This window comes from Dipodomys spectabilis, unplaced genomic scaffold, assembly GCF_019054845.1.
Source record: "Dipodomys spectabilis isolate Male_0828 unplaced genomic scaffold, ASM1905484v1 ptg000366l, whole genome shotgun sequence".
NCBI lineage: Eukaryota > Metazoa > Chordata > Mammalia > Rodentia > Heteromyidae > Dipodomys > Dipodomys spectabilis.
The window spans coordinates 1,759,413-1,786,207 of NW_024871043.1; the positions used below are offsets into that span (position 1 = coordinate 1,759,413).

General features: G+C 46.2%; 1 protein-coding gene across 10 annotated transcripts; it reads left to right on the forward strand.

Moving 5' to 3' along the window:
* On the forward strand, positions 1 to 26,720 carry Tmem219 (transmembrane protein 219). Of its 10 annotated transcripts, none has more exons than XM_042666711.1 (6): positions 1 to 93; positions 12,864 to 13,065; positions 13,168 to 13,357; positions 21,870 to 22,099; positions 23,875 to 24,044; positions 26,308 to 26,720. In XM_042666711.1, the coding sequence occupies exons 2-5, from the start codon at positions 12,901 to 12,903 to the stop codon at positions 24,010 to 24,012; spliced, it is 723 nt and encodes a 240-aa protein (XP_042522645.1). In that variant the 5' UTR covers positions 1 to 93; positions 12,864 to 12,900; the 3' UTR covers positions 24,013 to 24,044; positions 26,308 to 26,720. The 10 variants fall into 10 exon arrangements, with proteins under 10 accessions (XP_042522645.1, XP_042522638.1, XP_042522636.1 ...); XM_042666704.1 differs by having other exon boundaries at positions 14 to 93; positions 12,867 to 13,065; XM_042666702.1 differs by lacking the exon at positions 1 to 93 and adding an exon at positions 11,136 to 11,246.
* The last annotated feature ends 75 nt before the right edge of the window (positions 26,721 to 26,795 follow it).

The window sequence follows — 26,795 nt, forward strand, 5'->3', positions numbered from 1 at the left end:
CAGAGGAATCTGGGGGACTCTGGGCTACTCAGCATCGTGCCACCTCCTGACTTTAAACTGGCTCCAGAGGAGGAAAAAGTGGAACTGTCTCAGGTATGGACTTCTTACTAGGAACTGGGACTTGAGCCAGACAAAGAGAAGCAACCAGGAGCTTTCTTGAAGGTTTGCTTCTCAGAGGAGAAAGCAAAAGAGGGTCCTTGCATACCAAACCTTGAGGTGGGAGAGGGAGGCTCTGAGGCTTTTATTGGTTTGGGGAGTGTGTAGATTGCACCTTAAGAATAGACTAAATTCCAGCAGCATCCTGACTTCTGGCTAGAAGATCTTTAAGGTCTCTTCCAGCCCTGAAATCACAGGAGAGAGGGACCCAGATCTGTAATGGCAGCTTTGGCTTGTGGAGTTGGGATGAACAGAAATAGCCCTGGGCTAAGGGAGTTTGAACTCTATTGATTCAGCTTCTTTTCTGACTCCTTGCCATTTCTCATATAATAGTATGCCCTTCACTCTGCTCAGATATCCTCTGATTGCCTTAGAATAGTCCTGGGGATCTTTAGGACTACTACACTCCTGTCATCCCCCTTTGCTCTGCTCTGTGGGACAAGATATCTGTCTCAGTTTCCTTGCTTTGCAACATTGTTTTTCCAGAACAAAAGCTACTCCTGACCCTGGCTACTCCCAAGTTCCTTGGGGTCAGGATCACCTTTTTTTGTTGTTGTTGTTGGTTGTGGGGCTTGAACTCTAGGCCCAGGTGCTGTCCCTGAGCTCTTCAGCTCAAGGCTAGTGCTCTACCACTTGAGCCACAGCGCCACTTTGAGCTTTTTCTGTTTATGAGATGCTGAGGAATGGAACCCAAGGCTTCATGCATGCGAGGCAAGCACTCTACCACTGAGCCACCTTTTCAGCCCAGGATCATCTTCTTATGCTCCCAGTGTCAAGGCAAGTTTTGCTATAGAAGAAACTGATGACCTAAAACATCATTTTAATATGGTACTAGGGTTTGAACTCAGATCCTGAGCGCTGCCCCTTACCTTCTCCTCTCAAGGCTAGTACTCTACTACTTGTGACATAGCTCCACTTCCAGCTTTTTGGTGGTTAATTGGAGATAAGTCTCATGGACTTTTCTACCCAGGCTGGCTTTGAACCACGATCCTCAGATCTCAGCCTCTTGAGTAGATAGAATTACAGGCTTGGGCCTCCCTACTCCGAAGTGAGCTCAAGCCCCACTACAAGCACACACACACACACACAAATCATTAATCTAGGGCTGGGAAGGTGGCTCAGTGGTAGAGTGCTCGCCTTGTATGCATGAGGCCCTGGGTTCCATTCCTCAGCACCACATAAGCAGAAAAAGCTGGAAGTGGTACTGTGGCTCAAGTGGTAGAGCGCTAGCCTTGAGCTGAAGAGCTGAAGGACAGAACCCAGGCCCAGAGTTCAGGCCCCACAACCGACACACACACACAAAAAATCATGATATCTTTATTATGTACAGATCTTAGGCTGAGTACATGAATGTACAAATGAATCAGCTCTTGACTTTTGCCCTCATAATCTCAGCATGCAAATGACAAAAATTATCTGGAAAATGCAATAATAGTCCAAGGTGCAGAAATAGCAAAAGGGGGCTGGGACTGTGGCTTTAGTGGTAGAGTGCTTGCCTAGCATGCATAAAACCCTGGGCTCCATTCCTCAGTACCACATAAATAGAAAAAGCCAGAAGTGGTGCTATAGTTCAAGTGGTAGAGTGCTAGCCTTGAGCCAAAGATGCTCAGGGACAGTGCCCAGACCCTGAGATCAAGCCCCAGACTGGCAAAAAAAAAAAAAAAATCCTGAGATCAAGCCCCAGACTGGCAAAAAAAAAAAAAAAAGAAAAGGAAAAAAAAGAAAAAGGGAGAGAATAATTTCTACTTGTTTGTGGGAAGAGTGAGAATTGTTCACACCTGGGAAAAGATTTATGTAGAATCTGAAGTTTAAGATATAGGTGAAGCCGGGTGCCATTGGCTCATGCCTGTAATCCTAGCTACTCAGGAGGCTGAGATCTGATGATTTAGTTTCAAAGTCAGCCTAGGCAGGAAAGTCCATGGGACTCTTATCTCCAATAAACCACCAGAAAAGATGGTGCTGACGCTCAAGTGGTAGAGCACTCACCTTGAGCTGAAGAGCTAAGGAACAGTGCCCAGGGCCAGAGTTCAAGCTCCATGACCAACAACAACAACCAAAATATAGATAGATAGATAGATAGATAGATAGATAGATAGATAGATAGATAGATAGATAGATAGAGATATAGATGTGAAAGAATTTATTTATTTAGTAAATATATGTTGAGTATTTGGAATACTTTGATGAACAAAACAGACTCCTTCATGAAGTTCACATTATAGTGAACTATAGCAAATAACAGATATGAAAAATAAAGCAAATTAATATTTTATTATTCAGTGTGGAAGTATGGCTCAAGTAGTAGAACACCAACCTTGAGTGAAAAAGTTAAGCAAGAATGTGAGGCCCTGAGTTTAAGCCTCAGTACTGGCACAAATAAAATAAAATAAAAAGGCCAGGCATCCCTGGCTCATCCCTTTTATCCTAACTACTCAAAACGCTAAGATCTGAAGATTGAGGTTTGAAGCCAGCCTGGAGCAGGAAAGTCTGGGAGACTCTTCTTTTTGTTTGTTTTTTGTTTTGTTTTGTTTTTGTCCGTCATGGGGCTTGAACTCTGGGCCTGGGTGCTGTCCCTTAGCTCTTCAGCTCAAAGCTACTGTACCCCTTGAGCTACAGCACCACTTCCTGGGAGACTCTCATCTCAGGTTAACCATCAAAAAGCCAGAAGTGAAGCTGGGGCTCAATTGGTAGAGTGCCAGCCTTGCATGAAAGAGCTAAGGGCCCAGGTCATAACTAAGCCCCAGTACTACTGGTGCGCGAGTGTACACACACACACACACACACACACACCCTCCATTGGCTTTCTAACAAATTCCAGTCTCTTTGCCATGGTTTGTTTACAGAGCCATGACCCCAGAAAATTCACCATCCTGGGAGCCAATCTTTTCCTCTTTGGATCTTTGCCTTGCTGGTCCTTTTGCCTGAAACTGACACCTTCCAGAACTGCACACTGCAGGAAGATTGACACCACACCCACTAGCAACAGCTCACAAAGAAATCTTCTCTTGAATGCCTGCAATCCTCCTTCCTGTCCATTTCAAAAAAAACTCTTCTGTTTACTTCTCTTTCTCATTAAAATGAAGACCGTGAAGGCTAAACCATTCTCTTTCCTCATCATAATTCCAGCATCCGGGCATCTCGAGGTGCTCTGTAAATATTTGTTGCACGAGTAAAGGTGGAAAAGCACAGAGAAGGAGGAGGGACAAGATTGACATTGGGCTGAAGGAGGGAGCCGAGCAACCTTGAACTTGTTCTTTTAGGAATCCAATTCAGTAGGAAATGTGGAGGCTGCAGTGAAGGGAGGAGAGAGTGGAGGCAGAGGGGAGGGTTAGGTGACAGCTACAGTAGTCCTGAAGGGAGATAATGAAAGCCCAAAGTCAGGAAGGTTCCAGAGACAATTTTAATGATGGATGGGGATGTGTGGGAGAAGGGCAGAGGGTGGAGTCAGGGTTGACTCAAATTTCCTGCTTGGGAGGGGGGGGGGGGTGAGGGGGAGAAGGTGCTACTGTTACCTGAGATGCAGATCCAGTAAGAAGACAGTATTTAAGACAAAATCAGCTCAGCATTTTAAACAATTGTAAGTCAATTACACTTGACATACAATTTACCATTCTACCCATTTCAAAATGCACAATTTGGTGTGGCATTCACCTCTGTTTCGATCTAAAATATTTTCAGTACCCCAAAGGAAGCCTCAGCCCCACCTACTCCCTCCTCCCCTCCTCCCCTGACACTCACTGATCTACTTGGCATCTGTATTCATTTGTCTCTCTGGGGTAGCTCATAGCAGTGTGATCATACAACAGGAGACTTTTATTTTGTTAGAATTATGTTTTCAATGTTCCATGTTGTATCGTGTAGTAGTAATTCATTCTTTTTCCTTCATTTATGTATGCATGCGTGCATGCAGGTATGTGTGTATGTATATGTGTATATATGTATATGTATGTATGTGTTTTGTGCCAGTTCTGGGGCTTGATTTCAGTGCTTCACTCTCTTCTATATGGCCTTTTCACTATGGCACTGTGACATCTGAGCCACACCTCCACTTCTGGCTTTTTTCTGGTTCACTGGAAATAAAAGTTCCTGGGTTTGTCTGCCTGGGCTGCTTTAGGAACTCATTCCTCAGATCTCAGCCCTTTGAGCACCCAGGATTATAGGATGAACCACCAGTGTGGCCTTGATGCCTCTATTTTTTTTTTATTGGGGTAAAATACTCATTACATAAATTTACCATCTTTGTGGTTGTTGTTTTTAATGTACTATGTGATTTTTTTGTTTCCTTTGTATGCTCTTCCTCCTATGGTATATCCCTTGTTGTCACTGTACTTGATTTTGGTACCCTGCATCTTGTGTGTGTGTGTGTGTGTGTGTGTGTGTGTGTGTGTGTGTGTGTGTGTGTATGTATATATATATATATATATATATATATACACACAAATATATCAAATTTGGGAAGGAGAATAACAAAATGGTAAAACAAGGACACAGGATGACCCATTGCAACAATGACACTCACAAGATACTGTTGGAAATGAACTTTACAATGGGGGGGGGGGGGAGATGAGGAAGGTGGGGGGAGGGAAAGGATAATAGGAGAAAAATAAAGGCAGGGGTAACAATGCTCGACAAGAAATGTACTCATTACCTTTCTCATGTAATAGTAACCCCTCTGTACAGCATCTTTACAATAAAATAAAATTTAAAAAAAAAAGCCAAAAAACCTTTTTGGCCACAGTGAGGTTTGATTAGTGACGGTTGTGTGTGCTAGGCAGGTTCTCTACCACCTGAGCCACATCCTAAAGCTCATATTAGTTATTGTTAAGTGTCCAGTTGGGTGCCAGTGGCTCATACCTGTAATCCTAGCTACTCAGGAGGCTGAGATTTGAGGATCATGATTCAAAGCCAGACTGGGCAAGAAAGTCTGAGACTATTATTCCTAGTGAACCGCCTGAAAACTGGAAGTGGCACTGTGGCTCAAGTGGTAGACATACCTTTACCTGAAGAGCTCAGGGATAGCACTGAGGCCCAGAGTTCAAGCCCCACAACCAACAACAACAAAAATAAAAGTGTCCAGTTTGGCATTAAGTACATTTACATTATTGTAGAATCATCAGCACCACTGATCTCCAAAAGTGTTTTTTTGTTTGTTTTGTTTTTCATCCATCCTGGGACTTGAACTCAAAACCTGGGTACTATCCCTGAGCTTTTTTGCTAGCATTCTAGTTAAGCCAGAGTTCTACTTCCAGCATTTTGATGGTTAATTAGAACTAGGAGTTTCATAGACTTTCCCACCTGGTCAGGCTTCAAACTGTGATCCTCAGATTTCAGCCTCCTGAGGAGCTTTACCGAGTAGATTTGCAGGTGTCAGCCACTGGCACCCGGCTGTAGTAGTTTTTAATCTCCCTAAATTGCAAGTCTATACCATCTAAGCACTAATTTCCCATTACCATTTTCCCAGCTGTGCAACCCCAGCCTACCTTTTTAAAATTTTTTTTGCAATACTGAGGATCAAACTAGGGCCTCTGGCATGATAGACAATTGCTTTACCACTTGACACACACCTAGCCCTTTGCTTATCTATATTTTATATTAATATGTTTGTATCGTAATTAGAAGGGTGATATATAGATGGGTTACCGTTTTACAAGTCAGATGATAAGTACATTTCTTTTTGGACACTGTCATTCCTTCCTTTGCTCTCTCCCGTGTATTTTTTCCAGCCATGATGTTTAAACTCAGGGTCTGGGTGCTGTCCCTGAGCTCTTTTTTTTTTTTTTTTCCCTTTTCTTTTCTTTCTTTTTTTTTGTTTTGTTTTGTTTTGTTTTATGGGTCCGGTCATGGGGCCTAAACTCTGGGCCTGGGCGCTGTCCCTCAGCTCTTCAGCTCAAGGCTAGCGCTCTACCACTTGAGCCACAGCGCCACTTCCAGATTTTTCTTATGTGGTGCTGAGGAATCGAACCCAGGGCCTCATGCATGCAAGGGAAGCGCTCTACCACTGAGCCACCTTCCCAGTCCTTCTTTTCTTTTCTTTTTTTTTTTTGTTGGTTGTGGGGCTTGAACTCTGGGCTTGGGTGCTGTCCCTCAGCAATTCAACTCTCAAGGCTAGCATTCTACTACTTGAGCCACATCACCACTTCCAGTTTTCTAAGTGGTTAATTGGAGATAAGCCTTTCCTGCCCAGGCTGGCTTTGAACTGTGATCCTCAGATCTCAGCCTCCTGAATGAGTAGGATTACAGGCATGAACCACCAAAGCCTGGATTCCTTGAGCTCTTTTGCTCAAGGCTAGCACTTTATTTCTATATTCCATTTCCAGTTTTCAGTGATTCAGTGATGATAAGAGTCTCATGAACTTTTCTTGCTTGGGCTGGCTTTGAACCACGATTCTCCTATCTCAGCCTCCTAAGTAGCTAGGATTACAGGCATGAGCCACTAATGCCCAGCTCTATTTTTTTTTTTTAATTATTTTTTTGGGTCTGGTAGTGGGGCCTGAACTCTGGGCCTGGGTGCTGTCCCTCAGCTCTTCAGCTCAAGGCTAGCACTCTACCACTTGAGCCACAACGCCACTTGCAGCTTTTTCTGTTTATGTGGTACTGAGGAATCGAATCCAGGGCCTCAGGCATGCAAGGCAAGCATTCTACCACTAAGCCACCTTCCCAGCCCCGACTCTATGAATTTTTATACCCTAGATGTCTCATGTAAGTGGAAGCATATAGTACTTCCTTTCAGTATAAATATTATCTACTTGAAATCATGACAACAAGGTTAATTTTGTTGAAGCTTGGACCAGAATTTCTTTTCTTGTTACTGCTAAACAATATTTCATTGTATGTATACACTGCATTTTGTTTATCCATTCATCTGTTGTTAGACATATGGGTTATTTCTGCTTTTTACTATTGCGGATAGAGCTTCTGTAAACATCAATATGCTTTTTTTTTTTTCTTAAACATCTTTTCAGATTTGAGGTAAACGCTTAGGAGAATTGCTGGGTCACATGATAATACTATGATTAATTTACTGACATGCTGCTAACCTGTTTTCCACAGCATAGGTAATATACAGCCCTGATATAAGGATTTCAATTTCTCCACATCCCTGCTAACACTTGTTATTTACCATTAAAAAATGTATATATTGTAAGCTGGGTGCAGTGGCTCAAGCCTGTAATATTAGCTACTTGGGAGGTAGAAATATGGGAATTGTGGTTTGAGCCCAGGCCAAGCATAGAAGTTTGAGAGAGCCAGGTGCCAGTGGCTCAGGCCTGATATCCTCACTACTCAGGAAATTGAGGACTGAGGATCATGATTTAAAGCCAGCCCAGGCAGGAAAGTCCATGAGACTCTTATCTCCAATTAACTATGAAAAAGCTGGAAACTTTGGTTCAAGTGTTGAGCATTAGCCTAAACAAAAGAGCTCAGGGGCAGTGCCCAGGCATTAGTACTGTCATGAGAGAGAGAGGGAAAGAGAAAGGTAGAGAGGGCGAGAGAGAGAGAGAGAGAGAGAGAACATTATGCTAAATGCAGCTATAAGTGAAGCTAGCCAGTTACAAATGGACAAGTATTTTTAGTCAGCTTGTATAAAATTGCTTTTCTAGGAAAATTTTATCTACAAAGTAGACAAAAGTGTTTAGGATAAAGTTTAAGGAAGCATGAGGGGTTATTATTGTTCAGTAGTTACAAGATTTCTTTCTGGGGTGATGAAATAATATGTTTTACCACAAGTTAGAAAAAAAACTAAGAAAAAGAAAAAAAAAAAGAATCAAGTAGCTCCTGATCTCAGCTACTCAGGAAACAAAGATGTAGAGGATCTCACAGTTTGAGGCTATCCTGGATAAAAACTCATAGAAACCCCATCTAAACCAATAGCTGGGTGTGGTGGCATATGCCTCTCATCACAGCTATATGGGAAGTATATGGAAGTACAGGCCAGCTGGGGCACACATACCCCATACCCAATAATAACCATACCCCAGAAATAACTAAAGCAACGTGGGTTGAGTGTGGCCCAAATGGTAGAGTACCTGCCTAGCAAGTACAAAGCTCTGAGTTCAACTCGGAGGACTACAAACAACAAACAACATAAAACCACCACCAATGATACCTTTCCTGCCAGTAAGGGGATTTGAACTTTTTATTTCCTGTCCTGGGGCTTGAACTCAGAGTCAGGGCGCTGTCCCTGAGCTTCTTTTGCTCAAGGCTAGCACTCTACTACTTGAGCCACAGTGTCAATTTCAGCTTTTTCTTTTTTTTTTTGGGTCCGGTCGTGGGGCCTGAACTCTGGGCCTGGGCACTGTCCCTCAGCTCTTCAGCTCAAGGCTAGCGCTCTACCACTTGAGCCACAGCGCCACCCCGGCTTTTTTCTTTTTGCTTATGTGGTGCTGAGGAATCGAACCCAGGGCCTCAGGCATGCAAGGCAAGCGCTCTACCACTGAGCCATCTTCCCAACCCCAATATCGGCTTTTTCTGAGTAGTTTATTGGAGATAAGAGTCTCAAGGACTTTTCTGCCTGGCCTAGCTTCAAATCTCAACCCTCAGATCTCAGCCTCCTGAGTAGCTAGGATTATAAGCGAGAGCCACCAGTGCTGGCTAGATTACAACATTTTTAAGAAAAAGAAAAGAAAGTTGCCAGGTATGGTGTAATTGCAGCCCCTAGGGAGATAGAGACAAGAAGACTATGGTTCGAGGGCAGTTTGGGCAAAAGTCAGTGAGATTCTGTCTCAAAAACAAGGCTATAACCAAGGCCTAGTGATTCATATCTGTAATCCTGACTACTCAGATGGTTGAGATCTGTGGATCAAGGTTCAAAATCAGTGGTTATAGAAAAGTCTGTAAGACTTTTTTTTTTTTTTTTGGTCAGTCATGGGGCTTGAACTCTGGGATTGGGTGCTATCCCTGTGCTCTTCAGCTCAAGGTGAGCGCTCTACCGCTTGAGCCATAGCACCACATCCGGTTTTCTGGTGGTTAATTGGAGATAAGAATCTCACAGACTTTTCTGCCTGGGCTGGCTTTGAACCGTGATCCTCAGATCTCAGCCTCCTGAGTAGCTAGGATTATAGGCATGAGCCACTGGTGCCCGGCCTCTGTAAGACTCTTATCTCTAATTAACCAGCAAAAGGCCAGAAGTGAAGGTATGGCTCAAGCGGTAAGAACACCAGCTGTGAGAAAAAACAAAAACAAAAACAAGCACTAGTAAGAAGTACTGAGTTCAAGTCTCACCAGTGCCAAAAAAAAAAAGCCAGCCACCAGTGGCCCTCACATCTATAACCTTAGCTACTCAGAGGCTGGAATCTGAGAATCACATTTCACAGCTAGCCAAGTAGAACAATCCTGAGACTTATCTCAAAAAACCCAGAAGAAGAGGCATTGCTCCCTGAGTAAAGAAACTGAGAGGACTGGGGATGTGGCTTAGTGGTAGAGTGCTTGCCTAGCATGTATGAAGCCCTGGGTTCAATGTCTCAGTACCACAGAAACAGAAAAAGTGGTAAGTGGCACTGTGGCTCAAGTGCTTGAGCAAAAGGAGCTCAGGCATAGTGCCTAGACATGAGTTCAAGCCCCAGGACTGGAAAAAAAAAAAAAAGCCGAGTTCCCAGATGTGGAGAGCGTGTGAGTTACATTTTTCTAATGATTAGTGCATGTGAAGCATTTTTTGTTTTTGTTTTTTTTTTTTGGTCTGGTCCTGGGGCCTGAACTCTGGGCCTGGGCGCTGTCCCTCAGCTCTTCAGCTCAAGGCTAGCGCTCTACCACTTGAGCCACAGCGCCACTTCTGGCTTTTTTTTTTTTCTGCTTATGTGGTGCTGAGGAATCGAACCCAGGGCCTCATGCATGCAAGGCAAGCACTCTACCACTGAGCCACCTTCCCAGCCCCTCTGGCTTTTTTCTTATGTGGTGCTGAGGAATCGAACCCAGGGCCTCAGGCATGCAAGGCAAGCGCTCTACCACTGAGCCACCTTCCCAGCCCGCATTTTTTTTTTTTAATATATCTAGTCAGGTTCTTAGTTTTGTTAGATTCTCTTGGCTTTTGTTATTATTAAGTTACTAATATGTTCTGTGTAATAACACTTTATCAGAGAGATACATAATTTTTACATATTTCCTCCAATTATGTGGGCTGCCTGTTGTGTTCTTCCATGCATGGAAAATATTTATTTCCCCCACTTAAAGGTCATGACACCCTTATAGGTTTTGTGGTGTAAACTGTCATGGGTTATGGTATAGAAAAGACATGGTCTCTCTCTCTCTCTCTCTCTCTCCTAGACATAGTGGCTTAGCCCTGTAATCCTAGCTACTCAGAAGGCTGCTGTGGTGTGCAGGATTTCAGTTGGCTCAACACTAGCCAGGGCAAACCAGTGAAAACTGGGGTGGTGGTATGCATGTGTTATCCCACTTAGGAGGTCAATAGGAGACTCAAGATCTAGGCTTAGCTGGGAATAATTGCAAAAAGGGTTGAGGAGGCGTGGCTCTAGTGACTGGCCTAGCAAGTGCAAAGTCCCGAGTTGAAACCCCCAGTGCTACCACTACCAAAACCCAAACCAAAACAACAACAAAAATATGGTATAAATCTTAAGAAAGTGATCGTGGAGGGCTGAAAAGGTGGCTCAGTGGTAGAGTGCTTGCCTTGCATGCATGAAGCCCGGGGTTTGAGTCCTCAGGACCACATAAGCAGAAAAAGCTGCAAGCAGCCTGTGGCTCAAGGTAAAGCGCTAGCCTTGAGCTGAAGCGCTGAGGGTCAGCGCCCAGGCCCAGAGACAGTGTGTTAGTGTGTGTGCCCCGATCGATCCTGAGGCTTTGAACCCAAGGCCCAAGTGCTGTCCCTGAGTTGTTTTTGTTTTCTGCACTGTATCACTTTGGGCCACAGTTCCACTTCCGGCTTTCAGGTGGTTCACTGGAAGCTCAGCAGTTAAGGACTGCCCGGGCTAGCTTTGAACCCTGATCTTCAGATTTCAGCCTCCAGAGTAGTTAAGATTTACAAGAGTGAGCCACAGGCGCCCGGCAGACTGCTCCTTTCAACAGAGTATGGCCTAGGCAGGGGCACCTGCAGACCGGATTTGAACTCGAGAGTTCCTGGCTCTCCGAGCGGGCTATTTCGGGTAAGATGATCTCATCTCTGATCCTGTGCATTTTAGGGAGTCATAAAGACCGGGACCTGGGTCCAAGGTGTAGCTAAGTGAGCCTTCTTTTGGATGCAGAACAGCGGGGAGGCAACCCGGCCGGGGAGCACAGATTCCGCCAGCCCGAGCGAGCGCCACGCCACCGGGGCGGACCCCGATCCCTGCCCCGCGATCTGGGCGCGGCTGGGCCGTGCTATTGGGCGCAGGTGGGAGACGAATAACTGAATACGGGGAGACGGGTCTCCCATTGACACCCTCCCAGCGTGTCGCTGAAGAGCGACCGGGGGAATTTGCAGTGTAGCTAGCACGCATGGCCTGGCTTTCCTTGGTTTCCTCGCCACTTCTGGAGTTTGCTTCCTCTTCCCCGCTATCTCTCCCCCCCCCCCCCCCCCACGTCGCAGGTCCTATTGGTACGCTCTCCTAGCGTGAGAACGGGCGTCCGCGTGGCCACTACGCATGCGCACCCCGCCACCCCCCGGGAGGGAGGGTCGGGGGGGGGGGAGAGCGAAGCCGGGACCCCGCCCCTCCGCCGCTTCACGCGTGACGTCGCGGGGGGCGCCGGCCTCCGCCCGGCTCCGACCGGTGAGAGCGAGCGGCGGGCGGACCCAATGCCGCGAGATCGGGGGAGGGATGCGGGTGTTGAGATCCTTACGGGGGGGGGGGGGGGGCTTGGAGTCGGAGGGGAGGCCCGGGTGCGCCCCCAGCCGTCGGACCCCTCAGGCTCGGCCCTTTTCCCTCCTGTTGCTTCCCGCCTCCCCCTTCCAGATAAGCTGGGGCTCGAGGCTGCAGGGCAGGGGCTGAGCGTCGGTGTCACCTGCCCTTTCCCGGCCTCCGTTCACCCCGTATGCTTTAACTCCTCTTCGTCTACCTGTCGCCGCTTTGTGCGGGATCAATTACTCCACTGTAGAGGCGGGAAGTGGGTCCTTGGCCCTACCACTCCTGTGTGAGGGAAAGCCACTGAGCCTCAGTTTCCCCTACCGTAGTGTTGCCTTGCCTCACCTGGTCTTGAGGACCGGTATGACACCGGGAGAAAGGACATCTGTTGAATTCCTGACTGGCTAAATTCGTGCAGACCGTGCTGTCTGGTCACGTGGAAGCCACCTTCTGATTTCCTCATCTGAGAACTCCCATTTTACAAGCTGACAGCGGTTAACCGGCTTGATGGGACGTAGGCAAGGAGTCGCAAGGGAGATTCGCACCTACCTAGCCCGTGAGCTCCCAAATGGGAGCCTTCTAGACACTTCCCCTTGTCTCAGTTCTGCTTAGATCTGGTCTCCCCCCAAAGCCTAGTCGCAGCTGCTGCTGCTTTTTTGTCCTGCTGAGAATTCTCCCTTTCAAGTTCCCTTTGCCTGTATAGAATGCTCAGTTCTGCTTCTGCTTTATTTTAGAAGTCGAATGCAGCAAATATTTAAGTAGAACAGGGAGATAAACTTTGGGAATCCAGAGTCTTAGATTCTCCATCTGCCTGTGCTAGGATCTGACTGTGTGGCCTTGGGCAAGTTTCTTGTCTTCTCTGAGCTCTAGCTTCCTTTTGCATAACATGGGTGAGTACCATCTGACCAGTAGGCTGTCTACTTCTCCCTTGCTGTCCTCCAGCAGGCTCTCCGTGGAGGCCCAGACTCCTCTGCTTCCCATGGGCAGCTGCCAGGCAGGGCACAACCTGCATCTCTGTCTGGCCCACCACCCACCTCTGGTTTGTGCCACTTTGATCCTGCTGCTTCTTGGCTTCTCAGGCCTGGGCCTGGGTGGCTTCCTCCTTACCCATAGGACTGGCCTTCGCAGCCCTGACATTCCACAGGTAAGTACTCCACTGCTCACCTTTCCCATGTAGGTCTGCTGCTGCTGCTGCTGCTGCTGCTGATCTAAGCTCACGTCTGTTCTACTTTTCTTTTGCTCACAGGATTGGGTCTCTTTCTTGAGATCTTTTGGTCAGCTGACCCTGTGCCCTATGAATGGTACAGTCACAGGGAAGTGGCAAGGGTCGCACGTCGTGGGCTTACTGACTACCTTGAACTTTGGGGATGGTCCAGACAGGAACAAGACTCAGACATTCCAGGCCAAGATCTCTGGTAGTCAGATGGGATTGAAAGGTGAGATCAGGGAGAACTTGGGGTTGAAGGGTTGAGGGTGGGATGCAGCATGAGAATGCTCAGAGCTGCATCCTGCCTCTGACATCACCATCCTATTGACCTTGGGTTCTAACCCTGCGTCTTCATCACTTCTGCTATAATAAGGCCTACTTTCAGTAAACATTTTACCCACAATGTAGGTAACTCTTAGTTTTGCCTTTCTTCTTTCGGTTCTGAGCCCCTTGATTCAGGCCTTAGAAGTGTGATGAGCTGGGATGGGTAAGGATGATCGGGACTGTGCCTTAGGGGGATAGAGTGCTTGCCCAGCATGCAAAGTCCTGGGTTTGATTCCTCAGTACCAACCACATAAACAGAAAAGGCTGGAAGCGGTGCTGTGGCTCAAGTAGTAGAGTGCTAGCCTTGAGCAAAAGAAGCTCAGGGACAGTGCCCAGGCCCTGAGTTCAAGGCCCAGGACTGGCAAAAAAAAAAAAAAGATGAGCACGGTTTTATTCAGTGTTCTTTCCCAACCCTGTCGCAATCTCCTCTTAGGGGAAAAGCATGATGTGTCCAATTAAACTAGTATTTCTGTGTGTGTCTGTCTGTGTGTGCGTGCACGCGTGCGCGCGCACACACGCCTGTCCTGGGGCCTGAGCACTGTCCCTGTGCTTTTTTCCTTTTTTTCCTTTTTTTTTTGGTCCAGTCGTGGGGCCTGAACTCTTGGGCCTGAGCGCTGTCCCTCAGCTCTTCAGCTCAAGGCTAGCACTCTACCACTTGAGCCACAGTGCCACTTCTGGCTTTTTTTTTTCTTATGTGGTGCTGAGGAATCGAACCCAGGGCCTCAGGCATGCAAGGCAAGTGCTCTACCACTGAGCCACCTTCCCAGCCCCTCCCTATGCTTTTTTTTACTCAAGGCTAGTGCTCTACTACTTGAGCCACAACTCCCCTTCTAGCTTTTTTGGTGATTAATTGTAGTTAAGAATCTCACCAAGCAGGCTGCTGGTGGCTCACGGCTATAATCCTAGCTACTCAGGACACTGAGATCTGAGGATGGAGGTTCAAAGATAGAGGGTTAAAGATAGCCCAGGCAAGAAAGTTCCTGAGACGCTAATCTCCAATAAACCACTCAGAAAACGAGAAGTGGTACTGTGGCTCAAGTGATAGAGCACTAACATTGAGCCTAAGAGCTCAGGGACAGTGCCCAAGCCTCGAGTTCATGCCCTATCACCCGCAAAAAGAAAGAAAGAAAGAAAGAAACTTTCTGACTTTCTTGCCAGGACTGGCTTCAGAGCACAATCCTCAAATCTCAACCTCCTAAGTAGCTAGGATCACAGGTGTAAGACACTGGTGCCAGGCTTTAAAATTTTTTTTTTCAGATAACAGTCTAAACTAATATTTTAAGTACCTGCTATGTGTTAGGTTTTTAAAAAGAGGTAGCCAAGTAAGAACAGCACCATGCACGTGGTATTCAGGTAAGGGGTAGGTTTATTCATCATTCTGGCTGGCACCAGGCCATCTTGGCCCTCCACTCGGTGGGGAAAGGCCTGAGAAAGAGAGAGCTGGGAAAGAGAAGACAGCTAGAAAAAAGAGCTAGAAAAGAGCATCTGGGAAAGGTGGGAAAGAGAGAGCTAGGAAAGAGAAGGGAGCTGGGAAAGAGAAGAGAAGGAAAGAGCTGAGAAAGAGCTAGAAAAGAGCAGAGAGAGGGCGTCTGGGCCTGGGCGAGGCCTTATCTAGGGTATGGGTGGAGAAAGGTGTGGCCACATCAAATTCAGATGTGGCCTCAGGGGATGCAGATGTGACTCTTCCAGGTGTCCCAGTTGCCTAGGTAACACAGGTACTGGGTGGAGACTTTGCTGTGAGGAGGATGGAGTCTGCTAGCCATCCTGGAGTGGACCTTACACTGTGTATTCAGAATAGTTCTGTGTGCAGAAAAGAGAGAGGGACACACACACACACACACACACACACACACACACACAGAGCATCTTTTTCCAGAAAGCTTCTATGAAAATGACAGAGAGAGAGAGAGAGAGAGAGAGACTTAGTGTCATTGATTCCTGGGTGGCATTTGACCTTAGGTATCTTATCTAAAAACTATAAGGAGGGGCTGGGAAGGTGGCTCAGTGGTAGAGTGCTTGCCTTGCATGCATGAGGCCCTGCGTTCAATTCTTCAGGACCAGAAAAAGCCAGAAGTGGTGCTGTGGCTCAAGTGGTAGAGCACTAGCCTTGAGCTGAAGAGCTGAGGAATAGCACCCAGGCCAAGAGTTCAGGCCCCACGACCAACAAAAAAACAAACAACAACAACAACAAAAAAAAAAAACCTAAGGAAATGAAAAAGGAAGAAAGAGGGAAGGAAAAACTGGGAGAGACCAAAGGATAGGGTGACAATGTCCAAAAGAAATGCACTCATCACCTGACTTACATAACAATATCCTCTCTGTACACCACTTTTTTTTTTTTTTTTTCTGTTGTGGGGCTTGAAACCTGGGCCCTATTCTGAGCTCTTCAGCTCAAGGTGAGCACTCTATCACTTGAACCACAGCACCACTTCCGGTTTTCTGGTGGTTTATTGGAGATAAGAGTCTCATGGTCTTTCCTGCTGGGCCTGGCTTTGAACCGTGATCCTCATATCTCAGCCTCCTGAGTAGCTAGGATTACAGACTTGAGCCACCAGCTCCGGGCTTGTACGTCACTTTTTTTTTTTTTTTTGGGTCCGGTCGTGGGGCCTGAACTCTGGGCTTGGGCACTGTCTCTCAGCTCTTCAGCTCAAGGCTAGCGCTCTACCACTTGAGCCACAGTGCCACTTCCGGCTTTTTGCTTATGTGGTGCTGAGGAATCGAACCCAGGTCCTCAGGCATGCAAGGCAAGCGCTCTACCACTGAGCCAACTTCCCAGCCCCTGTACATCACTTTTATAATGAAAACTTAAAAAAAAATTTTTTTTTTTTTGGTTGGTTGTGGGGCTTGAACTCTGGGTTTGGGCGCTGTCCCCATGCTCTTCAGCTCCAGGCCAGTGCTCTACCACTTGAGCCACAGCGCCACTTCTGGTTTTCTAGTGTTTTATTGGAGATAAGAGTCTCACAGACTTTCCTGCAGGGGCTGGCTTTGAATCTCGACCCTCAGATCTCAGCCTCCTGAGTAGCTAGGATTACAGGTGTGAGCCACCGGGGGCCGGCTATAATGAAAATTTTAAAATAAGAAAAAGAAGAGAAGAAAAGTAGAATCATCAGACTTCTGGGATCCTTTTTTTTTTTTTTGGGTCTGGTCGTGGGGCCTGAACTCTGGGCCTGGGTGCTGTCCCTCAGCTCTTCAGCTCAAGGCTAGTGCTCTACCACTTGAGCCACAGCACCACTTCCAGCTTTTTGCTTATGTGGTGCTGAGGAATCGAACCCAGGACCTCAGGCATGCAAGGCAAATGCTCTACCACTGAGCCACCTTCCCAGCCCCCACTTCCAGCTTTTTTCTTTTTGCTTATGTGGTGCTGAGGAATCGAACCCAGGGCTTCATGCATGCAAGGCAAGCACTCTACCATTGAGCCACCTTCTTGGCCCCTGGGATCCTTTTTTTTTATTTTGGCAGTTTTGGGGCTTGAACACAGGGCCTGGATACTGTCCCTGAGCTTTTTTTGCTCAAGGCTAGCACTCTTGAGCCATAGCACCACTTCCAGCTTTTTCTGTTTATATGGTACTAAGGAATCGAACCCAGGGCTTCATGCATGCTAGGCAAGCACTCTACCACTAAGCCACATTCCCAGCCCCTTCTGGGGTTCTTTCCAACAATATCATCCTAAGATTCTTCTGTGAGTTACAGACATGTATGTCATAGGGTTAAGTCTGTGTATGTCTAAGTGTACGTGTATGTAAACATGTAAACAAGGAATAAGAATAAGGACGGGGGTGGGGGGTGGAGGGTGGAGGGGGGCTGGGAATGTGGCTTAGTGGTTGAGTGCTTGCCTAGCATGCATGAAGCCTTGGGTTCCATTCCTCAGTACCACATAAACAGAAAAAGCTGGAAGTGGCGCTGTGACTCAAGTGGTAGAGAGCTAGCCTTGAGCAAAAGAAGCTCAGGGACAGTGCCCAGACCTGAGTTCAAGCGCTAGGACTGGCAAAAAAAAAAAAAAAAAAAAAGAAGGAATGTATTTAGTAATCTACTTTTTTGGTTTTATTTTTTAAATTTTTAATTTTTTTTTTGTTGTTGTTGGTCATGGGGCTTGAACTCTGGCCTTGGGCGCTGTCTCTGTGCTCTTCAGCTCAAGGCTAGCACTCTACCACTTGAGTCACAGTGCCACTTCCAGTTTTTTTCTTTTTGCTTATGTGGTGCTGAGGAGTTGAACCCAGGGCCTCATGCATGCAAGGCAAGCGCTCTACCACTGAGCCACCTTCCCAGCCCTCGCTTCAGGTTTTCTAGTGGTTTATTGGAGATAAGAGTCTCACAGAGTTTCCTGCCCGGGCTGGCTTTGAACTGTGATTCTCAGATCTCAGCCTCCTGAGTAGCTAGGATTACAGATATGAGCCACCGGCACCTAACTTTTTTTTGTTTCATTTTTGTGCTGGTACTGTGTCCCGAAGTCAGGGCCTCATATTCTTTTGGCAGTTTTATTCATTTTGCAATTTTATTTTATTTATTTATTTTTTATTTTTTTTTGTCGGCCATGGGGCTTAAACTCAAGGCCTGGGCACTTTCCCTGAGCTCTTTTGCTCAAGGCTAGTACTGTACCACTTTGAGCCACAGCTCCACTTCCACTTCCAGTTTTTGTTTTTCTTTTTTTTTGTCCGTCTAGGGGCTTGAACTCTGAGCCTATGCACTGTCCCTGAGCTCTTCAGCTCAAGGCTAGCACTCTACCACGTGAGCCATAGCAACACTTCGGTTTTCTAGTGGCTTATTGGAGAGAAGAATTTCATGGACTTTCTTGCATGAGTTGGCTTTTGAACCATGATTCCCTTATCTTAGCCTCCTGAGCAGCTAGGATTGCAGGCGTGAGCCACTGGAGCTGGGCTCACTTCCGGTTTTTGAGTGGCTAATTGGAGATAAAAGTCTGACAGGGACTCTTCTGCCCAGGCTGGCTTTGAACCCTGATCCTCCTGAATAGCAGGATTATAGGCATGAGCCACTGATGCCCAGCTTTACTTGGCATTTTTAGCCCAAGGCCATTATTCTACCACTTGGAACTTGAAGTTGTTGCTTTTTGCTAGTTAGTTGAAGATGAGTCTCACAGATATGCAAGGAAAGACTTTTCCAAAGATAGAGCCTAAGCTGAAGCTTGAAGAATGTATAGCAGTTCCAGCCATAGAGAATAGAAGACACATAGGTCGGAACCACAATAATAATATGTTTAGCGATAGAGTGCTTGCCTTGATCTGAAGAGCTAGGGATAGCACCCAGGCCCCGGAGTTCAAGCCCTATGACCAAATAACAACAACAACTACAACAACAACAACAATAATAATAGGCAAGTATTGTACCGCTTGAGCCACAGCACCACTTCTGACTTATTCTTCTTATGTGGTGCTTAGGAATCGAACCCAGGCCCTCATGCATGCAAGGAAAGCGCTCTACCACTGAACTACCTTCCCAGCCCCCTAATTTTTTTTTTTTTTTTAATATTGGGACAAGAGCTGGTACTGGAGCTTGGACTCAGGGCCTAGGTTCTATCCTTGAGCTTTTCTGCTCAAGGCTGGTGTTCTACCAGTTGAACCATAGATCCATTTATGGCTTTTTGGTGGTTAATTGGAGATCTGAGTATTACAGACTTTCCTGCCCAGGCTGCCTTGGAACCTGAATTCTCAGCCTCCTGAGTAGCTAGGATTATAGTTATGAGCTACCAGAACCAGCCTTCTACAAGTGGTATTTCTGATTCAAAGAGGATGGCCTTTGTTTTTGTTAGACAATGTCTCATTATGTAACCCATGCTGGCCTTGAACTTGTGATCTTCTTGCTTCAGTCTCTTGAGTTCTGGGATTACAGACATGAACCACTATGTGGAACTTGTTCCTTGATACTTTAACTTACCTTTCATTATTTGGGAGAGAGAGAGAGGAGAGAGAGGGAGAGGGGGGAGAGAGAGGGGAGAGAGACTCTGTGTGTGTGTGTGCGCCAGTTCTGGGATTTGACCTTAGGGTCTGGATGCTGTCCCTGAGCTGTTTTGCTCAAGGCTAGCACTCTACTACTTGAGCCACAGCTCCAATTCTGGCTTTTTGGTGGTAATTGGAGATAAGAATGTCCTGGACTTGCCTGCTTGGGCTGGCTTTGAATCATAATCCTCAAATGTCAGCCTCCTGAAGTAGCTAGGATTATAGGCATGAAAGTGAGCCACTGGCACATAGCACTGTCTAACTTGTATGAGGTTAAGGTTATTATTCTTTATTAAGGCTTTTAGATTTCATGTCTTTGGTGGGAAAACCTTCCTCACTGGAAAACTGTCTTCTTTATTTTTTCAATAACTTTTTTTTTTGTGGTACTGAGATTTGAACTCAAAACCTGTGGTAGGCTGGGAATGTGGCTTAGTGGTAGAGTGCTTGCCTAGCATGCATGAAGCCCTGGGTTTAATTCCTCAGTACCACATACCCAGAAAAAGCTAGAAGCGGTGCTGTGGCTCAAGTGGTCCAGTGCTTGAGCAAAAGAAACTCAGGACAGTGCCCAGGCCCTGAGTTCAAGCTCCAGGACTGGCAAAAAACAAAAAACAAAAAAAACAACAAACACCTCGTGGTTATTTTCTTCCAACACTTGATTTTTTTTTTTTTTTTTTAGGTTTGCATTGTTCTTTTTTTTTTTGGGTCCGGTTGTGGGGCCTGAACTCTGGGTCTGGGCGCTGTCCCTCAGCTCTTCAGCTCAAGGCTAGCGCTCTACCACTTGAGCCACAGCACCACTTCCGGCTTTTTTCTTTTTGCTTATGTGGTGCTGAGGAATCGAACCCAGGACCTCAGGCATGCAAGGCAAGCGCTCTACCACTGAGCCACCTTCCCAGCTGCATTGTTCTTTAATACATATGGGTTTTATTTTATAGTGCAAGATAACAGTGTGTTTTCAAATGTTTTTTCACATGGAAATTGTGGATCATCTTTTTCCTACTAATTTAAAACAGAGTGGAAACCTTGTAATGAATTTTGATACCTAGTGGAAAACTGCTTTTTTAAAAAGGACAAATAAGGGGCTGGGAAGGTGGCTCAGTGGTAGAGTGCTTGCTTTGCATGCCTGAGGCCCTGGGTTCAATTCCTCAGCACTACATAAGCAGAAAAAGCCAGAAGTGGCGCTGTGGCTCAAGTGGTAGAGCGCTAGCCTTGAGATGTAGAGCTGAGGGACAGCGCCCAGGCCCAGAGTTCAGGCTCCACCACCACCAAAAAAAAAAAAAAAAAGGACAAATCAATTTATACAAACTGACATTGGGCAGGGTGCATCTGCCTGTTCTGCTATAACCTCATGGGTCTCTGTGTGACTGTTACATTGATTGTAACCTAATTTCAGTCACTTTGTGTGTTCATTGATGCACAGCTATTTTCATTCTCAGTGCTAAAGTATGTGGAATTCTTGAACAGCCATGAATGCCCAAGCACCTGGCATTATAGAAAGCCTTAGAGCCAGACACTGGTGACTCACACCTGTAATCCTAGTTACTCAGGAAGCTGAGATCTGAGGATAATGGTTCGAAGCCAGCCCAGGCAGAAAAATCTGTGAAACTCTAATCTTGAGCACAGTGGCTCAAGTAGGAGTGCTCTGGCCTTGAGGACAAAGAGGCTAAGGACAGCACCGAGGCCCTGAGTTTAAGCCCCGGGATTGACCAAAACAAAGAGAGAGAGAAAGGTATTTGTGAGAGTTGAAGAGAATGAGACTTGTTAAACAAGCTCATTTTTAATACCATATACACGTATGCTTTTTGTGTGTGTACCAGTCATGAACACAGGACCTGGCATTGTCCCTGAGCTTCTTTTGCTCAAGGCGAGTATTCTACTACTTGAACCACAGCTCTACTTCCAGCTTTTCTGGTGGTTAATTGTAGAATAGAGTCTCACAGACTTTTCTGCCTGGGCTGGCTTTGAACCAGGATCTTCAGATCTCAGCATCCTGGGTAGCTAGGATTATAGGCATGAGCTATCAGCACCCAGCCTTTTTTTTTTTAAGATAGGGTTTTTTGAGACTGGGAATATGGCTTAGTGGTAGAGTGTTTGCCTAGCATGCTTTGAAGCCCTGGGTTCAATTCCTCAGTACGACATAAACAGAAAAAGCTGGAAGTGCCGCCGTGGCTCAAGTGGAAGAGTGCTAGCCTTGAGCACAGAGAGGCTCAAGGACAGTGCCTAGGCCCTGAGTTCAAGCTCCAGGACTGACAGAAAAAATATATATATAGGGTTTTTCACTTTTGGGGGGTCAGGCCTCACATCTTGGTCTTTCTCCTTATGGCTGGGATTAGAATCTCCCTTTTTGCTTGAACTTTGATCTTCTTGTCTCTCCATTTCAAGTAGCTGCCTCTCAAGTGATTGGGATTACAGGCCTGAGTCGCCACACCTGACTACCTGTGATTTCTTTCTTTCCCATCCCTCTTTCAGGGTCTTCTGCAGCAGAGCTGATCCTCATCACAGCCAGAGTGGCTCCAGAAAGGACTCCAGGAACCTGTCTATATTTTAGTGCTGGTCCAGGAATCCTGCCCTCCAGTCAGCCACCCATATCCTGCTCAGAGGAGGGAGCAGGAAATGCCACCCTGAGCCCTAAGATGGGTGAGGAGTGTGTCAGGGTCTGGAGCCACGAAGGCCTTGCACTCACCAAGCTGCTCACTTCGGTAAGAGCCTTAGGTTGATCCCCTGGTTTTGTAAACTGCCATTGCTGAATGCTGTGTGTGGAAAGTACCAGGTAGGAATTTCACCTAGTAGAAAATATCTAGACTTGGACTGGGAATGGCTTAGTGGTAAAGTGCTTGCCTAACATACATGAGGCCCTGGGCTCAATTCCTCAGTACCACATAAACAGAAAAAGCCGGAAGTGGCCCAAGTAGTAGAGTGCTAGCCTTGAGCAAAAGAAGCTCAGGGACAGTGCTCAGGTCCTGAGTTCAAGCCCCAGGACTAGCAAAAAGTAAAAGGGAAGAAAGAAAGGAAAGGAAGAAAGGAAGAAAGAAAGAAAGAGAAAGAAAGAAAATCTCTAGACTTTCCAACACTACTTGAGAAGCTGGGTGGGCTAGAGCAAGAATCTGAACCTTTCTGAATCTCTGCTGCTTCCTAAAACAGAAGATACCACTCTGAATTCCAGCAAATAAGGATTGAATGAGAATGAATGTCAAAAATGCTCAGCCCTATAGAGGATACCTAGTAGATTTGATAAATGGCAGTTGGACGGTCCTCAAGCAAGATAAAACCTGAGCTCTATCTCTAAGGAATGTAGCAGCTGTGAACAAGAGGCAGAATAGGCTAATTGCTGTCATAGAAATATAAACAGAGTATTATATACAAACACAAAGTAAGGAGCAATTAACCCTTAACTCGAATATTTATAGAGTGCGCTTCCTGGAGAAGGTGGCACTTAAGAAAGGATCATGTACAGTAGCTCATAATGTACAAAGTGTTTTCAGGTTCATTATCTCATTTGATCTTAAAATAACCTCTTGAGGTTGGTGCTGTTAGCCCATTTTACAGATGAGGAAATAGGTTTAGAGACAGAGGGAGTCAATTGCCCAAGGCCACACAACTGGTTTTGTGTCAGAGCCTGGGTTGTAATGTCCGCCTTCTCACCTGCCATTCTTTTTTTTTTTTTCGTTGGTCGTGGGGCCTGAACTCTGGGCCTGGGCACTGTCCCTCAGCTCTTCAGCTCAAGGCGAGCGCTCTACCACTTAAGCCACAGCGCCACTTCCGGCTTTTTTTTTTTCTTTTTGCTATGTGGTGCTGAGGAATCGAACCCAGGGCCTCAGGCATGCAAGGCAAGCACTCTACCACTGAGCCACCTTCCCAGCCCCTCACCTGCCATTCTTAAAGAATAAGAGTCTGGAGTGGAGATAGACCAGGGACCACAAGCCTTGGGATTGGGAAGAGCTTAGTCTTTGAGGGTACTGCATGCTAAGCAGTTTAGGAAGGGCCTAGAAGAAGCAAGAAAGACTGTGGGGACTGCACTGGAGGGCGCACTGTGAATCCAGGCAAAGATGCTGCAACTGGACACTGAAGTGGGAGTCTCTGAGGACCTTCAAGGAGGGGAGAGAAGCCCTCCCTCCCTGGTGTTAGGTGGAGATGGGCTGAGTGAAAGAGGGGAGCAGTTAGGGAGTTTGTTGCTAGTCTTCACTCATGCTCTGTTTGCATAGCCTTTCAAATGTGAAGAAGAGAGAATGTTCCTGGCTCAAGCAGTCATTCTGGATTTTGTCCATGGCTGGGCAGGAGAGCAGTCTGTAAACCATTGAGCCAAATGTCAACTTGTCTCACAATAACATTTTTCCCTTTAGCTTCTCCCTAGATGCTAAAGAGCCTCTCTCTTATGTAGTCTTTACCCATAACTCTTGGGCTGGGGGCAAGATGTCTTCCCAAGAGAAGGCATCCTCCCACTCTCCATCTTTTTCCCCTTCTCTCCCACCCCTAGGAGGAGTTGGCGCTGTGTGGCTCCAGGCTGCTGGTGTTGGGCTCTTTCCTGCTTCTCTTCTGTGGCCTTCTCTGCTGTATCACTGCTAAATGCTTCCACCCACGCCGGGAGTCCCACTGGTCTAGAGCCCGGCTCTGAGGGCACTGGCCTAGTTCCTGCCTTGTTCTCAGGTGAGGATCTTCACTCCTATGAGAACAGGGGATGGGGTGGGAGTGGAGACTGTAACTGGGGTAGAGAGATTCTTGGAGTCCATCTTTAAATACTGCTTATCAGTCCCCACATCTATCTCTTGAGAAACTGGGAACAGTTTATACCACAAATAACATTTATCTTCTTATTTTCAATTACAAAATAGTTAACAAATTCAACTAGGAAAGTAAAAAGAAGCATTAAAATATGCTTGGCAAATTCTTAGAGACACTTGTGAAATTGAATATTCCCTAAAACTCCCATCTTCCTTGCTTCCTGAGATGTCATGTGTCTCCTTAGAAGTTAACCATCTTACTTTAGTTTCATGAAAGTACACCTTCCATAGGTGAATGTGGTTTAGTTTTACTTATTTGTGACCTTTATGTTGATAGACTTACCCATATTTTGTGACTGATTTCTTTCAGTCTTCTAATTTCTAAGACTGATCCATAACTGAGCTAAGGGCTGATGCTCACACCTGTAATCCTAATGACTTAGGAGGCTCAGGGTTGGGCTCCTAATACCCCTTCCTGACAGGCAAGTGCCTGTCATCCTAGCTTTGTAGAATAGGTGTCCAGGTACTTGCCAAAGCAGAAAATGAGTCCCTCTTTCAAAAATAATCTGTATTTGGGGCTGGGAAGGTGGCTCAGTGGTAGAGCGCTTGCCTTGCATGCCTGAGGCCCTGGGTTCGATTCCCCAGCACCACATAAGCAAAAAGAAAAAAGCCAGAAGTGGTGCTGTGGTTCAGGTGGTAGAGTGCTAGCTTTGAGCTGAAGAGCTGAGGGACAGTGCCCAGGCCCAGAGTTCAGGCCCCACGACTGGACCCCCCCCCCAAAAAAAAAAAAATCTGTATTTTTTTTTTTAAAAAAAAGGGCTAGGCATGTGGCTTCCCAATGGAGTGCCCACCCAGCAAGTGCAAGGCCCTGAGTTTGGTGGTACTCTATGGCTACTAAAAAGATTGATCCATAGCCGTAGTTTGTGTCCACTTTTTGACTATGATGATGAGTTAAGAGGGTTTCTCCAGGTGCTGGTAGCTCACACTTGTAACCCTAACTACTCAGGGAGCTGAGATCTGAGGATCATGGTTCAAGGCCAGTCTGGGCAGGAAATTCTGTGACTTTTTTTTTTTTTTTTTTTGGTGGGGCTTGAACTCAGGCTCTGTCCCTGAGCCTCTTTGTGCTCAAGGCTAGTGCTCTACCACTTGAGCTACAGAGTCACTTCTGGGTTTTTTGTTTTTGTTTTCTGCCTGGGCTGGCTTCGAACCATGATTCTCAGATCTCAGCCTCCTGAGTAGCTAGGATTACAGGTGTAAGCTACTAACACCTGGTGTCCAGAGACTCTTATCTCCAATAAAACTTATCTCCAAAACGCCAGAAGTGGAGCTGTGGCTCAAATGATAAGAGTGCCAGCCTTGAGAGAAAAAAAGCTCAGGGAGAGCACCTAGGCCCTGAGTTCAAGCTCCAGGATGGTACCCCCTCAAAAAAAAAAAAGTTGAAGTTTGATGATTTATTCTGGACATGAATCATATTTCTCTTCCTTTTGTCTTGAAGTAAGTTTATGATGCCAATTATGTAAAATTGTAAAATTCAACTTTAACAGCCCAAAAGAAAGATGCCCAGTCTGTGTGTCCAAACACTTTACACGTACCACATTCAATCATCATTCCACTTAGAAAAATTTGGTTCTGCTGACAAGATATTTAGAGGGAATCAGTTTCCCAAAGAACCAGAAGAGTGGGGTGAAGGGTTGTGTGGAGGGAAGACATATTGGCTAACTAGTTTATATGTCAGTCGATCAAGGGAGAAAGTATTTCTGCAAAAAGATCTTATCAGGTTGTCTAGTCTACAGTGAAAACCACATCATGATGCATCCTCTTTTAAGCTGTCCTCAGCTTCAAATGGCCTCAGAGTTCTAAGAGATTCCTCTGGGAGAAATGGGAACTGCTCTGGCCAGAGGAACTGGAAGCTCAGGATCCACTTTGCTAATTTTGCTTTGGGCTAGACCTCACTGCCCTGAACCATCTACCTGGGACTGGAAATGATGTAGCCCTCTCAGCCTTACATTGGGAAAGGAAGGTTTTCTGGTCTTTGGCAGATCGCACAGTCTGGTGGCCACCCCAGTGGGATTTAGCACCCACATCTAGCTCTAGTTGTCATTTCTGCTTTTCCCTCAATCTGTTCTCACCCCAGAGCTGCCTCTCAGAACTCTCTGACCTGTTTTGTGTTTTGTTTTTGTTTTCTCCAGGTGTGAATCAACTTCTTGGGCTTTGTTCTGAGTTGGAAGAAATGTACAAAAAGTGAAGAGCTGGAGAGTTGGGGGAAATAAAAGGCTTTTTTTTTTTTTTTTTTTATCCCTGTCCCTGGCTGGCCTTGGACTTGAGGTCCCCCTGCCTCAACCTCCTGAGTGCTGGGAACTCAGACCAGTGCCATCTCAGCCCATTCCCTTTGTTGATTTTTTTTTTTTTTTTAGTTTGGGGAACAGGTAGGCATAGCGCATAGTTACTTCAGCTCTTTCCCGAGGTTGGAAAACATTGGCTCTGCCATTCAGTGTCTTGATTCTTTCCATGAACTTTATGAATAATTGGGGGTTTGACCTAAATACATAGAAAATGCTTTAATATAAATGCACTGTGACCTTGGGTAAGTCATGCAACCCTGCAAGGCCTCCGTGTCTTTGGGGGGGGGGCTGTATTTTTACAGGTAGAGTTTCCCAACACTGACTGCATGATCAAT

What these genes read in the sequence shown, in the direction of transcription:
- Tmem219 (XM_042666711.1), top strand. Translation starts at nt 12,901, where the DNA reads ATGGGCAGCTGCCAGGCAGGGCACAACCTGCATCTCTGTCTGGCCCAC. An exon ending in GCAGCCCTGACATTCCACAG is followed by an intron (nt 13,066 to 13,167) that starts GTAAGTACTCCA and finishes TTTTGCTCACAG; the next exon opens with GATTGGGTCTCTTTCTTGAG. An exon ending in TAGTCAGATGGGATTGAAAG is followed by an intron (nt 13,358 to 21,869) that starts GTGAGATCAGGG and finishes TCCCTCTTTCAG; the next exon opens with GGTCTTCTGCAGCAGAGCTG.